At 36.2% G+C, this 16,270-nt stretch overlaps 1 protein-coding gene across 1 annotated transcript; it reads left to right on the top strand.

Moving 5' to 3' along the window:
• Positions 1–9,727: 9,727 nt before the first annotated feature.
• Csn2 (casein beta) lies at positions 9,728–13,020 on the top strand. Its single transcript, XM_021626483.2, has 6 exons — positions 9,728–9,778; positions 10,515–10,538; positions 10,632–10,655; positions 11,549–11,572; positions 11,661–11,705; positions 12,406–13,020. Exons 1-6 carry the CDS (start codon positions 9,728–9,730, stop codon positions 13,018–13,020), a joined length of 783 nt encoding a protein of 260 aa, XP_021482158.2.
• Positions 13,021–16,270: the final 3,250 nt, after the last annotated feature.

Genomic DNA, 16,270 nt, shown 5'->3' with positions numbered 1-16,270 from the left:
TGAGAAATCTCAGTGGTGTGAAAACTGCAGATCTTAAGTTGAGCAAGCCTGGGTTGCTATGCATTGCTTCTCAGACAGTTGTGATCTAAAAGGTACCTTACTCCAAAGATCTTCATTATTTAGAGCCTCTAGTTTTTATATTATTTACTGGAAAATTCTCTTACTTAGTATATTATTCATGCTTTTCTTGACCATGATTTTGTCTAGGTTTCTGGCTCAGCCTAATCTATCAGTATACTGAATAAAAAACAAACAAACAAACAAACAAAACAAAAGCAAAAACAAGAACAACAAAAAAATTTTAAAGCTGGTAAGAGAGTCTCAAGGAAATACTGTCCCTTTTGCACAATGTAAAGCATTTTCTGAGAAAATCAAAAGGAAATGTTCTATGAGTGAGGCAAGCTCGGTTTTGTGTTAGTTTTCTTAGAACTCATACATTGTTGTCTATGGCATTGGCGGTCCAGGGAGCAAGCACAAGGACAAAGTGGCAGCCAAAATGTTTCCTAAATTGGCTCAATGCATTGGAAAAATTTCAGTTTTGTTTCCTAGATTCTCCCTGACTTAGAATGTCAAAAAGCTTAAAGTGTATATCAATTGAAGAACTAAAACAAAAACAGAACCAAACCAAACCAAACCAAACAAAAAACCCAATATATGAGAGTCATTCACTTTGGTTTCTCAATTGCTATAACACAGAGAGGACTATCAGGAGTATCTCTATCTGCCATAAATTTAGTGTGATGTTAACGTAATATCTGTTCAGGGAAAAAAAATGATGATTAACTATCTCCTTTCTGTCTTGTGCTCTGTGTTACAGGTTGATTAAAATGCTCAACTCTTCATAAGTAGGTTTTTTTTCCTATCTTCTTTCTTATGAAGATTATGTTTGACCTACTTAATATTTCTTTATTGCTGCATATGGGCAACTACTGAAACACTGGGAAAACCATATTTAATCTGGAATACTCCTTTTCCCATTGACAATTGTTATGCTTCACGACAAGTTAATGCATGACTATTATTAGGGTCTAGTCAATGTTCAGATATTGTCTTCTTTATAATCTTTAACTTCATAAGATTTTGCTGGATCAGAGTCACATTCAAAAGAATAAGAAGATGATGATCCTGAAATTTCAGTTCCTATACCTTTTTCCTAACACACATATTGTATTTTTTGTTCTTTTTAATATTATTATCTTTATTACAATTTATTCAATTTGTATCACAGCTGTGAAACCTCCCTTCTCTCCTTCCAAACCCACCCTCCCTCCCTCTTCTCCCCCTATATCCCTCTCCCAGTCCATTGATAGAGGAGGTCCTCCTCTCCTTCTATCTAACCCTAGCCTATCAGGTCTCATCAGGACTGGTTGCATAGTCTTCCTCTGTGAAATGCTAAGGTTACACCACCAAGGGGGAGGTGATCACTTATTGCATTCTCTTTTTGTGTGATTTTTTAAAAAAAATCTTTATTAATTATACTTTATTCACTTTGTATCCCCCCTGTGGTTCCCTCCCTCCTCCAGTCTCAATCCTTCCCTTCCTCTACCCTTTGCATGCATGCCCCTCTCCAAGTCCATTGATAGGGGAGGTTTTCTTTTCCTTCCTTCTGATCCTAGTCAATTAGGTCTCATCAGGAGTCTACTTCTGTGGCCTGGTAATGCTGCTTCCCCCTCAGGGGGAGGTAATTAAAGAGCAGGCCAATCAGTTCATGTCAGAGACAGTCCCTGTTCCTATTACAATGGAACCCACTTGGATACTGAACTGCCATGGGCTACATCAGTGCAGGGGTCTTAGGTTATCTCCATGCATTGTCCTTGGTTGGAGTATCAGTCTCAGGAAAGATTCCTGTGCTCAGAATTTTGGTTCTGTTGCTCTCCTTGTGGAGTTCCTGTCCTCTCCAGATCTTACTGTTTCCCACTTCGTTCATAAGATTCCCTGGATTTTGCCCAAAGGTTGCCCATAAGTCTCAGCATCTACATTGATAGTCTGCAGGGCAGAGCCTTTCAGAGGTCCTCTGTGTCAGGCTCCTGACTTGTTCCCTCTTTTCTACTTCTTCTGATGTCCATCTTCTTTGACTTTCTGGATAGGAATTGAGCATTTTAGCAAGAGTCCTCCCTTTTGATTATTTTCTTTAGGTGTACAGATTTTAGTATGTTTATCCTATATTATATGTCTGTATGAGAGAGTATATACCCTGTGCATCTTTCTGCTTCTGGGATAGCCCACTCAGGATGAGCTGTTCCAGATCCCACCATTTACCTGCAAATTTCATAATTTCATTGTTTTTTTATTGCTGAGTAATATTCCATTGTGTAGATATACCACAATTTGTGCATCCATTCCTCCACTGAGGGGCTTTTGGGCTATTTACAGCTTCTGGCTATTACAAATAAAGCTGCTATAAACATGGTTGAGCGAATGTCCTTATTGTGTACTTGAGACTCTTTTGGATATATGCCTAGGAGAGGTATAGTTGGATCTTGAGGAAGCACTATTCCTAGTTGTCTGAGAAAGCGCCAGAATGCTTTCCAGAGTGGTTGTACAAGTTTACATTCCCACCAGCAGTGGAGGAGGATTCCCCTTTCTCCACAACCTCTCCAGCATGTGTTTGTCTCTTGAGTTTTTTATCTTAGCCATTCTGATGGGTGTAAGGTAAAATCTTAGGGTCGTTTTGATTTGCATTTCCCTGATGGCTAATGAGGTTGAGCATTTCTTTAAGTGTTTCTCTGCCATTAGATATTTCTCTATTGAGAATTCTCTGTTTAGCTCTGTACTCCATTTTTTTAATTGGATTACTTGATTTTTTGCTGTTTAACTTCTTTAGTTCTTTATATATACTGGATATTAGCCCTGTCAGATATAGGGTTGGTGAAGATCTTTTCCCAGTCTGTAGACTGTCGTTTTGTTCTGAGGACGTGTCCTTTGCTTTTCAGTTTCATGAGGTCCCATTTATTGATTGTGGATCTTAGAGCCTGTGCTGTTGGTGTTCTGTTCAGGAAGTTGTCTCCTGTGCCAATGAGTTCAAGGCTCTTCTCCACTTTTTATTCTAAGTGGTTTACTGTGTCTGGTTTTATGTTGAGGTCTTTGATCCACTTGGACTTTAGTTTTGTGCAGGGTGATAAGTATGGATCTATTTGCATTTTTCTACATGTAGATATCCAGTTTGACCAGCATTATTTGTTGAAGATGCTGTCTTTTTTCCATTGAATGATTTTGGAGTCTTTGTCAAAAATCAGGTGTCCATAAGTGTGTGGATTTATGTCAGGATCTTCTATTCAATTCCATTGATCCACCAGTCTGTTTCTATGCCAGTACCATGCAGTTTTTAGTATTGTTGCTCTATATTACAGCTTGAGATTGGGGATGGAGATACCTCCTGAAGATCTTTTACTGTAGAGAATTGTTTTAGCAATTCTGGGTTTGTTGTTGTTCCATATGAAGGTGAGAATTTTTCTTTCAAGGTCTGTAAAGAATTGTGTTGGTAATTTGATGAAATTGCATTGAATCTGTAGATTGCTTTTAGTAAGATGACCTTTCTTACTATATTAATCCTGCCAAACCATGAGCATGGGAGATCTTTCCATCTTCTGATATCTTCTTATAATTCTGTCTTCAGAGACTAAAATTTTTTCATACAAGTCTTTGACTTGCTTGGTTAGGTTCACACCAAGGTACTTTATTTCCTTTGTGGTTATTGTGAAGGGTGTTGTTTCCCTAATTTCTTTCTCGGCCCTTTTGTCTTTTCTATACAGGAGGGCTACTGATTTTTTGAGTTAATTTTGTATTCAGCCACTTTGCTGAAGGTGTTAATCAGGAGTTCCCTGGTAGAATTTTTGGGGTCACTCAGGTATACTATCATATCATCTGCAAATAGTGATACTTTGACTTCTTCCTTTCTGATTTCTATCCCCTTGATCTCCTTCAATTGTCTTATTGCTCTAGCAAGGACTTCAAGAACAAAATTTGAAAATCTAAATGATATGGACAGTTTTCTTGACCGATTCTACATGCCAAAGCTGAATCAAGATGAGGTAAAGCAATTAAATAGTCCTATATCCCCTACGGAAATAGAAGCTGTCATCAAAAGTCTACCATGCATAAAAAGCCCAGGGCCAGATGGTTTCAGCGCAGAATTCTACCAGACCTTCAAAGAAAGCTAAAACCAATACTCTTCAAATTATTCCACAAAATAGAAATAGAAGGAACACTACCAAACTCATTCTATGAAGCCACAGTCACCTTGGTACCTAAACCTCACAAAGACCCAATAAAGAAAGAGAATTTTAGGCCAATCTTCCTCATGAACATCGATACAAAAATATTCAACAAAATACTTGCAAACCGAATCCAAGAACAGATCAAAGATATCATCCACTACGACCAAGTAGGCTTCATCCCAGACATGCAGGGGTGGTTCAGTATATGGAAATCCATCAATGTGATCCACCACATAAACACACTGAAGGAGAAACATGATCATCTCCTTTCAGATGCTGAAAAGGCATTTGACAAAATCCAACATCCATTCATGTTTAAAGTCTTGGATAGATCTGGGATACATGGCACATACCTGAACATAGTAAAGGCGATATACAGCAAGCCGATAGCAATATCAAACTCAATGGAGAGAAATCATTCCCACTGAAATCAGGGACAAGGCAAGGCTGCCCACTCTCTCCATATCTCTTCAACATATTGCATTCTTTAAGCACCTTTTCCCCTCCACTCTTAGTAAAACTAGTATGTTCTGTATAGGTTTTGATGTTTGAATGTGACTTTGAACCAGAAAAATTCATGATGAATTTATTGTCACTCCTTTGGTATGTCACTGCACCTTCCCTCAAGTGGTCTTTTTTCTTTTCTTTTCTTTTCTTTTCTTTCCTTTCCTTTCCTTTTCTTTTCTTTTCTTTTCTTTTCTTCTCTTCTTTTCTTTTCTTTTCTTTTCTTTTCTTTTCTTGTTTTTCAGCTTTATTTATTTATTTATTACAGTTTGTTTACTTTTTATCCCAGCTCTAGCCCCTTCCCTCATCCCCTCTGAATCCTACCCTCCATTCTTCATCTCCCCTTATTCCCCTCCCCAAGTCCACTGAAAAGGAATGTCCTCCTCCCTTTCCCTCTGACTTAGCCTATCAGGTCTATCAGGACTGGCTGCATTGCCTTCCTCTGTGGTCTGGTAAGGCTGCTCCCCATTAAGGGGGAGGTGATCAAAGGCCAGCTACTGAGTTCATGTAAAAGACAGTCTCTGTTCCCAATATTAGGGAAACCACTTGGACACTGAGCTGTCATTGGCTAGAACTGTGCAGAGGTTCTAGGTCATCTCCATCCATAGTCCTTGGTTGGAGTATCTGTCTCAGAAAAGACCTCTGTGCCCAGATATTTTGGTTCTGAGCTCTAATTGTAGAGCTCCTATCCCCTCCAGGTCTTTCTATCTCCCCCTTCTTTCATAAGATTCTCTGCACTCTGTCCAAAGTTTGGCTATGAGACCCAGCATTTGCTTTGATACACTGCTGGATAGAGTCTTTCAAAGGCCATCTGTGTTAAGCTCCTGTCCTGTTCCGTGTTTTCTCCTTCTTCCAATGTGTGTCTCATTTGCCTTTCCAAATGAGAATTGATCAACTTACCCAGGGTCCTCCTTCTTGCTTAGTTTCTTTAGGTATACAGATTTTAGTATGTTTATCCTATATTATATGTCTAATATCCACTTATAAGTGACTATATACCTTGTGTATCTTTCTGCTTCTAGGATAATTCACTCAGGATGACCTTTTCTAGTTCCCACAATTTGCCTGCAAATTTCCTGTTTTCTTTGTTTTTAATTGCTGAGCAGTATTATATTGTATAAATGTATCACAATTTCTGTATCCATTCCTCCATTGAGGGTCATCTGGGTTGTTTCCAAGTTCTGGGTATTACAAATAAATCTACTACAAATATGGTTGAACAAATGTCCTTGTATACTTGAGCATCTTTTGGATATATGCCTAGGAGTGGTATAGCTGTATCTTGAGGTAGCACTATTCCTAAAGTCTGAGAAACACCAGATTGATTTCCAAAGTGCTTGTACAGTTTACATTCCCATCAGCAATGGAGGAGGGTTCCCCTTTTTCCACAACCTCTCCAGCATGTGTTGTCACTTGAGTTTTTGATCTTAGCCATTTTTATGGTTGTAAGGTGAAATCTCAGGGTCATTTTGATTTGCATTTCCCTGATGACTAAGGATGTTGACCATTTCTTTAAGTGTTTCTCTGCCATTTGATTCTTCTATTAAGAATTCTCTGTTTGGCTCTGTACCCCATTTTTTAATTGGATTACTTGATTTGTTGCTTTCTAACTTCTTGAGTTCTTCATATATTCTTGATATTAGCTCTCTGTCAGATATACAGTTGGTGAAGATGTTTTCCCAGTCTGTAGGCTGTCGTTTTGTTCTGAGGACAGTGTCCCTTGCTTTACAGAAGCTTTTCAGTTTCATGAGGTCCCATTTATTGATTGTTGATCTTTGAGCCTGTGCTGTTGGTGTTCTGTTCAGGAAGTTGTCTTCTGTGTCAATGAGTTCCAGGGTCTTCCCCACTTTTTCTTTTAAGCGGTTTAGTGTATCTGGTTTTATGTTGAGGTCTTTGATCCACTTGGACTTTAGTTTTGTTCAAAGTGAAAAATATGGATCTATTAGAATTCTTCTACACGTAGATATTCAGTTAGACCAGCACCATTTGTTGAAGATTCTCTCTCTCTCTCTCTCTTTGGCATCTTTGTCAAAAATCAAGTATCTGTGGGTGTGTGGGTTTTTTTCTGGGACTTCTATCTGATTCCATTGATCCACAATTCTGTTTAGATGCCTGTATTATGTAGTTTTTATTACTATTGCTCTGTAATACAGCTTGAGATCCGGGATGGCGATACCTCCAGACAATCTGTTGCTGTACAGGATTGTTTTAGCAATTTCTTTTCTGTTTTGTTTTTACATATGAAATTGAGAATTTTTCTTTCAAGTTCTGTAAAGAATTGTGTTGGTATTTTGATGGGAATTGCCTTGAATCTGTAGATTGCTTTTGGCAGGGTGGCCATTTTCACTATGTTAATTCTACCAATCCATGGTAGAATTAGCATGGGAGTTCTTTCCATCTTCTTGTATCTTCTTTACTTTCTTTTCAGAGACTTGAAGTTTTCTTCACACAGGTCTTTCACTTGCTTGGTTAGATCACACCAAGCTACTTTATGTTATTAGTGGCTATTGTGAAGGGTGTTGTTTCCCTAATTTCTTTCTCAGTCATTTTGTCTTTCATATAAAGGAGGGTTCCTGATTTTATTTTATTTATTTATTTTTTTAGTTAATTTTGTATCCAGCCACTTTGCAGATGGTGTTTATCAGCTGAAGGATTTCTCTGGCTGAATTTTTGGGTCATTCATGTATACTATCATATCATCTGTAAATAGTGATACTTTAACTTCTATCTTTTTGATTTGTTTCCTTGATCTGAAACCATCTGGCCCTGGGCATTTTTTGGAAGGGAAACTTTTGATTACTGCTTCTGTTTCCTTGGGGATATAGGACTATTCAATCTATTTACCTGATTGTGATTTAATTTTTGGTAAATGGAATCTATCAAGAAAATTTTCCATTTCATTTAGATTTTCAACTTTTGTGGCATATAGGCTTTTTAGGCTACGGTGGTCTGATAGGATACAAGGGATTATTTTGATCTTCTTGTATCTGTTGAGGCATGTTTTGTGCCCAACTATATGATCAATTTTTGAGATGGTTCCATGAGGTGCTGAATTTGGGTGAAAAGTTATGTAGACATCTATTAAGTCCATTTGATTTAGGACCTCTGTAAATGTCAATATTTCCCTATTCAGTTTTTGTCTAGGTGAGCTGTTCCTTGTCCTATTACTGTATAAAATACAGCCCTATGTGAGCTAAATATTGGTTTGAAGTATTTAATTTTCACAAATCAGGTGAATATGAGAGATCAAGGAGACTTCTGCATATGATAAGACTTCCATATCATCATTGAGTTCTTAGTGCTTAGACAAGATGAAACTCTTATCTCTGAAAAACTCTGTATAGCTTTGATGTCTCTATATGATTGCCCCACATTTGAGGTTAAAGCTCCCACTATGCTGGGAAGAAATCTGGGGCTGCAGCATCTGTGTGCAAGGCCTGAGGGCCAGCTAGTTATTTCAAGTTATTGGACAGTTTCTTTTCCTGGACAAGTTTCCTTTCCAGCTTCTGAATTGCTGCCTTGTTTAATGCACCCCAGAATTTCTTGGGAAAAAAACAATAGAAAGAAATCATTTTCTGATCATGAGGACTTCTTGGAATTGAAGGGACTTCTTTGAGTGTCTTACAAACCACAAAATTAGCATGTCATTAAATGCAGAATATATATAGTCACAGAGGCCAGTAGACCATCATCCTTTCAGCTTCTCCTTCACTCTTGTCCTCTGCTAAAGGTAAGAATTTCAGACATAAATTTGAAATATAATTTTTATTATTTACTTCACTTAAATGCTAGACTATGTTATGGAAAGAATAAAAGTACTTATTTGAAATTAAATATCTAAGAAGTAATGAGATTATTTTAAGGGATTATTTAAGGCTTTGAAATGTCAGAAATGCCCAGAAAGATTTGATACTAATTTAAAATGACTATAGCTTTCAAGAGAGTGAGAAAATGTAAAAGAAAATACAAAGGCAGTGAATATTGATTCCCTGAATGTTGACTGAGTACTGATTCTTAAATAAGCTATCTTATTTGATTTGGTATATTTTATTAATAAAATACATTCAAATTATATCACGGAAAGATAAGTATTATGCTGCCATTTGAAAGCAAGACCATTTTAACCATAAAATTTGTCCAGGGACTCAGGATTTTTGATCTAGCTTGTATTATTTACAAAAATGTTTAAAACGTGTAAAATAGAACTCTCTTTTTAAAAATAAGTCTTATATCAATAAGGCTCTTATTTAAAAAAATGTTCAAAACAGGTCAGAAATGACATAGAAACAGTCATCATAGAAGTAAAATGAGTTGAAAGAGAAACACCTTATAACATACCAGATAATAAAGTTCTGGCTTAGCACTGGTATATTCAATGATAAGGATAAAATCTAAGAACTGCAGTGGCATCCTTTCTACAGTTATAATGTACAAAGGTACAAATTTCTTTTAAGCTAGAACAATTACATCATATGGAAACCCATAGAGGAGGCTTTAGACAAAGAAAAGTTAATAATGAATAATGCATCACCCATAAGAGAAACCAATTTTTTTTCACTCAAAGAATAGTTTTCCACCTTCAAATACTGAGAAGATTGCCTTGCAAATATATTTAAAAATGTATCTTACATGCAGAGATCTCTCACAAACAACACAGCAGTTTATACTCATTGAGTATCAATTCACTCTGGAAGTTAAGCTCCTGCGTGTTGAGATCTTAATATTTTGTTCACTTTCTGACCACTTGTAAGTGCTAAATAGTTTAAATAAATGGACTAAATGTTTCAGTTCTTCAAGAGTTCTTCATAGCTTTTGTAAGGCATTCATACTACTGTTAAGAGAAAAGAGTGGAAGAGAGCTGTGAAGTAAACATGGTGGCTGCTACTGAAGTCTAAACCTGATGTATAGGAATAAAAGTGTTTAGGAAGCAGAGTAGATTTTGACATTAGTTAACTAACTAATCTGTTACTAATTCTTCACCTCCTCATTCACAGGACTTGACAGCCATGAAGGTCCTCATCCTCGCCTGCCTTGTGGCACTTGCCCTCGCAAGGGAGGTGTGTAAAGAAAGTTCCTAAGTAACTAAGATATAGCGAATGGTCTGATAATTTGGAGACAGTAACAGCAGTGGTAGTCTTTAGTGTACAATTAATGGAGAATTGCAGATCTGTTTATTTGATCGCTGCTACTTTGAGAATCACTCAGTGTCTCAAAGTTCCAGCAGGGTATCCAAGCTGGAAAAAATGCTTACTCAACTATTGCACAACCAATTTTCTAACAAAAAAATTAAACAGACTAATAAGAAACAAAACAAGCCAATAGAAATACGTTAAATAAATATGATTTCACAGAAGTAAACTAACATGAGTAGCTTGAGTATCTCATGCTTATGATAAAAAGTATGCATCTCTTTAGATGAGCAGGTCAGGTTTTACTGTGCCTGTCCAAAGATATATACAGAAAAAGAATCAAGAATCATGGCCATACTATGAGTAGGGTCAGAGGCATACTAAAAAAAGTGTTCAGTATAAATTACAGTTACTTTGACCACTCATCAAAAATTATGAACATATTTATACCATGTAGGAATGTGCCAATAAAAAAATTACCAAAAGATCAGAGAAATAATAAATAGAAGTTTTCAAGATTGTAAAAGGCATATAACATTTTTTTTTAATTTCTGAAAGAAGTATATGGCATAAAAATCAAATAGGAAGCATGTTTATAAACAAGAGTAGATACAGTCACTAATTGTTTCTTTTTTTTTTTTTTGGTTGTTTATTTTTACTGAAGGAAGTACTTAGTGTATCCTCCGAGGTAAGAGTTTTTACTGAGAAAAATTCCAAACCTAACTTTACTACATTTTTAAAGATTTGGATGTCCTAATTTGATACCTGTTTTTGTTTACAGACTGAGAGTGTTTCCAGCAGTGAGGTAAGGCAGATATCACTAGGAGGCAGTGTAGTGCTGTCTTCCTATTGAGTTACATCGTGATTGGGGCAAAGATATCTGAATGGCTTCATATTTTATATATCACCATTAGCTTCTTATTTGAAATATTGTAACTGCCTCTTTTGCTGCTTTTTATTTTAGAAGCTCACAAGCTTATCTCAGCCATAAGCTCTGCCTAATCTGACCTGTATTCTTAGTATTTACTGTGTGCCTTTAATGCATAGGAGCTATAGAACCAACTAAAGACAGATGCCAATAGAAATAATATGCTTACAAACATGCAAGCTTGTTTGTACCAGGACATATTTGATTATTAAGGTTGCCATTTAGGTAAATACGAATCAGTGAGATGCAATGTAGTTCTAAAACTGAGAATTCTTTACCACAAAGTACTTATCATTTGGTCATTAGAGAATATAAATATATACTTTTCACAATTCTACAAATGCCTCAGAGGAAATATTTATTTCTCATGGTTTATTTGAAGCCCAGCGTATTAGCGAGTGAACTGAGAGAGCACTCAATATGTTGTTGTCATAGACTGTGTGTTTGTGTGTTTGATTTTAAGAATCAAATGAAATTGAAAGATCACTTATAGCCAGAGAAAGAACCATGGTTGTGGAGAGAATTAGCATTATTTAGATGTCTCTTTGTACACTGTGCTCACTAATTTATTTTTCTCTCTTGGCTGCACTCATCTTTCTTGTACAATAGGCTTATACAAAATGTTTTAAAGTGTTTAAATATAAGCTTTATTGATTTTTCCCATTAGTAATCTATTAAAGATAACCTACTAAATATCTTCATTTTTAATATGCATTGAAATATACTTTCATTCAGTAAAACTAACTGATTTTTTTTTTACTTTTTTGAAGGAATCTATTGCACATATCACTGAGGTAAGCCCAGTATATATCATTCCCATGCTTTATTTTTAAAGGTGAAAATTTTGAACTTTTTAAAAAAAAATATTTGGTTTATTTGTAGCAGAAACTTCAGAAGGTGAAACGCATGGAACAGCTGCAGGCAGAGGTAAATTGCTCATGAAGAATTTATGCCTTGAAAGTTCTTTAAGGTGTCAATACATTTTCTAAATCATGATTGCAGTTACTACTGGTATTATCTGTTCTTAATAATTAGCGTAAGAGTTTCCTCAGTAGGAAACACATTCCTTTCGTTTTCTAACTGAACATGATGATGAAAGGAAACATTGACAATGTGGCAGAAGTCCTAAACTGACCACCTAGAAGATGAAGAATCTTGCTGACGAGTCTGTTTTGTAGTTCAAGTGAAAAGATTCTGAAAAATCTTGAACCTTAATTTTATTTTGAGCTGTAATTCGTCTTTGACTAGAATAGGTTAGGAGAAATCCCTTAAGAACATTTTACTTATTTTCCTCATGTGGTTCAAGACAAAGTCTTCTTATTTTGTGTATCTTAAACAAACAAACGTTGAGATAGCCTCTTACTCTGTACCCTAGGCTTGCCTAGAACTTACTTTTTGGCTCAGGTTGGTCTCAAAGTCATAGCAATCCTTGTGCTTCAGACTTCCAACTGCTAGCTTTAGAGGCATTAGATACCTTATCCAGCTAGGCCAAAATAGTTTCGTAAGCTAATGAAGGTTTTGTTGTGTTGTTCACTCCTTTACCTAACTATCACTGGCTAAATGATTATTTACTTATCAAAATGACAGTGTTGCTGAATTACAGACTGAAAGGCTCTCTTCCTTCTAGGATGTGCTCCAGGATAAAGTTCACTCCATCCAGTCTCAATCCCAGGCTTTTCCGTATGCTCAGCCCATCTCTTGCGTTCCCCTCGCACAAACCATCCAGCCTGTTGCTCAGCCCCCCGTGGTGCCTTCTCTGGGACCTGTCATTTCTCCTGAACTGGAAGCCTTCCTTAAAGCTAAAGCCACCATCCTTCCCAAGCACAAAGAGATGCCCTTCCTTAACTCTGAAACTGTCCTCCGCCTCTTCAGCTCTCAAATCCCCAGTGTTGCTGAGCTTGCAAACCAGCACCTTTCTCAGTCTCTGGTCCAGCTCCTGGCACAACCTGTGCAGGCTTCTGCTCAGCCTCCAGTGGTTTCTTCTCAGCCCCAAGGGTCTCTTCCTCAGTCCAAAGATCTGTACGCTCTCCTGCAAGTAGCACCCTTCCTTCAAGGAGATATGTCTGTCCAAGACCTTCTGCACTACCTTCAACTTCTGCTTAACCCCACCATCCAGGTCCCTACCACTCAACGAGTTCATCACGTTACTGTAAGTTTAAATTTACCTCCTTTCAGTTCCCTTCAAAATGTGCATATCACTATATTAATAGAGAAAATTGAGAGCTCTAGAATGAAAGAATAAATGATGCTCCTTAAAGTTTGCCATAAAATATAATCACCTGGAGATCTTAACTTCAACCTAATTCCCCGTGCTTAGTACTTCGTCCCTCACAATTGCGCTATAACTGTTACGGTTGTCTAGATAGGGGTAATGACACGTTGGGGACAGATAATTACAAGAAGTCTGAGTTCACTGGTAGACTGGGAATTTTGAGTTAAACATATTAATCAACTAAACCACAAATAAATTTGGCAAGCCTATTAGATTTGGGTAACGAATTTCCTTTTATGGAGTTCTAAAATTTCCTTGTGCGTATATGCTATCCACATACAGCAGTTTATTGGTTCTTTTGACCATATGTAGATGGAGTCAAAAGACTGAGATGTTTCATTTGTCACATAGAACACACTTCAAGCAAGCATTACACTGAGGGAAAATGTTTATTTTTTATCTATATTTGTTTGCATTTCAGGTCTAAGAGGATTTCCAGGTTATTATCTCCTCCCTTGATTTTGGTAAGTTCTCAGAAATTAATGAGCAGAATGGTGATTTTTTTATATTCGGTGTCTTTTTGTACTACATTATTTTTTTTCTAAATAGACACGGCAGAACAGCATTAACTTATCACTGCAGTTTGAGTTGTCCCTGTCTCTTGCCAACATGACACTAGGCATAGTTTATAGTTCAACAAACTTTTGATTTTATTTATTTGCCATTGATATAGATCTGTCTCATTCCAAAGCTTTTATTTTTTACATCTTCTAGCATCGTGTTGTTAAAAAAAGAGGCAGAAATAAATTTTTCTAAATTTTATGTGACTAATTTTAGCTTTTGTTACAAGACAATTTTCTTTTCAGTGTGTATCTTAGGTCTCATAAAGTTTGTATTTGCTGCATTTAAAATTGTTTTTTTTTTTTTTTCATTCTTGAGTCAAGAACAAATTACTCAGTCCAGCTATTTAATGGTTCAATTGGGCAGAGAATATAGCACTGAGATTCTAAACTATAAATCCTCTTTGGACTGAAGAAATGCTATAGACTTTACAACAATTTCTTGTGAGCTGATGTGGCAGTGAACAGGAGTTTATATATCTCTAAAGAAAGGAACAAGAGAGTACATTTGTAAAACAGTTGCTGTTTTGAAGTACAAATGTTGAGAAGTGAATTAATATAACACAGCAGTTCTCAACTTGTGAGTCTCATCCTTTTGGGGGGGTCAAATGACCCTTTCACAGGGGTCATATATCATATATCCTATATATACAATATTTACATTATGATTTATAACAGTGCAAAATTACAGTTATGAAGTAGCAACAGTATAATTTTATGGTTGGGGGGTTCACCATAAAGTGAGGAACTGTATTAAAGGGTTGTAACGTTAGAAAGGTTGACTTTCTAACTAATCTAATACACACACACACTCACATGCACAAACTGATTCTATTTCTTTCTTTCACAGAATTGACTGAGTCTGGAAATGCAACAAAGTTTCCATCAATGGATCATGCTACAAAAATGAGAAATTTCTGAATAATCTACAAGGAAAAAAGAAAGTTTATTATTTTATTCTATGTATTATATGGCATTTGTTTCATTTGAATTTGACTCATTAACTCTATGCTTTCCAATTATATTTCATATAGTACTATAAATGTTCAATTTTGAGTTGAAAATGCATGCCAATAATGTATACAAAATAGTTTTTGGAACTAGATTTGCTGTTATTTCTCTGAGAAACTATTTCCTTTCCAGTCATTTCAATAAATAATCCCTTAGGCATATTTAAGTTGTTTTGTCTTCATTGTAGTTTTCTAAACTTTCTAAAGATTATTAAGTTTTAAGGTAAGCTTATCGTGGACATTAAATTTTATCATATAATTAAGTGTTGTGGAGATGCACACTTGCATTGCTTTTACTCAAAGGCTGAAGCTTGACAATCAAGAGTCTCAGGCCAGGCTGGCCTGCACAGTGAATTCTAGGAAATTCGGGCTACCTAATGAGGACTTGACTTGTCTAAGAGGAAAACAAATTAAGGCACAAATAAGTAAAAATCCAAAAGAGAAAAATAAAACAAATGTACCCATGACAATTGTGGAATCAAATACAATGTTTTGAAATGACGATTAGGTGCAGAGGAAAAGTTGTACGCATCCCATTTGTTCTTGGAAACTTGGTATATACATGTTTTCCTCTGAAACTGTTACACCTGTAACTGTCACTCAAGATTATCCTAATTTGGGTAGTAAATTTTGTAGTCACTCTAGGAAAAATAGATTCAAATGTGAAGTCTGTTGCGTGCCTCTGTCACACGTTAGGTAAATGAGCTGGGGAAGGTGGGTGTGTATTCTCTAAGACTAAGTTTCCACATCTATAAAGTATTGGATGTTGGGGGGATCTCATTAAGGTTTTGATAGTGCATTAGCAATCTTCTTAATGCACCACATAGAACACAGTAGAATTTTGCTGTAGCCTGTACTTCCAATGCCCTTTACACTAGTGTATCAACATTCTAACACAATCAGAACTGTATTAGCCACAATTGCCCAGTAAAGTTGTATGTGATGTTCTTATGACAATTGTCTCTGCCTATGCAGTGATTGTTATCTGGTGATGCACTCTTTCTCTTTCCATCACAACTTTTCATTTATACTTTATCTATTTTACTTAAACATTTTTCATTATATGTTCCATGTCCTAAATGCATGCAATAACTCATATCTAGCAATTAAACCCTGATGTATCCCCAGTGTTTCCCATGACTTATTATACTGTGCTTGTGATGAAAGCCTTATTTATGCTAAATTGTCTCTTTTGAAAGGAAAACCTCTTTAATCCAGTACTAGTAAGTTGGTCCCACTTCTTTGATTCATTCTAGACAGTCCTTTCAATTATAAACCCACTCAGGCAAGTTTCCGTTCATCTCTGAAACATTTTTTTATGATAACTGACAGTTTTCATTTTTGCATATCTGCTTTCATTCATTCCCAATTTTCTGAGAAACTGCAGATTTCCACAGTGGTTGTACAAGTGGGTACTCCCACCACCAGTGAAAGAGTGTTTGTCTTGCTCTACATTCTTGCGGGCATGTGCTATCTCTGGAGTTTTTGATCTTAGCCATTCTGATAGGTGTAACGTAGAATCTCAGAGTTGTTTTGATTTGCATTTCTGTAATGATTAAAGATGTTGAACATTTCTTTAGGTGCTTTTCTGACATTAGAAATTCCTCTGTTGAGAATTCTCTGTTAGCTTTGTACCTCATTTTTTTTCTT

Source organism: Meriones unguiculatus, chromosome 3 (genome assembly GCF_030254825.1).
Source record: "Meriones unguiculatus strain TT.TT164.6M chromosome 3, Bangor_MerUng_6.1, whole genome shotgun sequence".
Lineage (NCBI taxonomy): Eukaryota > Metazoa > Chordata > Mammalia > Rodentia > Muridae > Meriones > Meriones unguiculatus.
Note: the sequence above shows the minus strand (reverse complement) of the source record. Positions and strands in the feature narration are given on the sequence as shown.

What these genes read in the sequence shown, in the direction of transcription:
- Csn2 (XM_021626483.2), top strand. Translation starts at nt 9,728, where the DNA reads ATGAAGGTCCTCATCCTCGCCTGCCTTGTGGCACTTGCCCTCGCAAGG. An exon ending in CACTTGCCCTCGCAAGGGAG is followed by an intron (nt 9,779 to 10,514) that starts GTGTGTAAAGAA and finishes TTTTTACTGAAG; the next exon opens with GAAGTACTTAGTGTATCCTC. An exon ending in AGAGTGTTTCCAGCAGTGAG is followed by an intron (nt 10,656 to 11,548) that starts GTAAGGCAGATA and finishes ACTTTTTTGAAG; the next exon opens with GAATCTATTGCACATATCAC.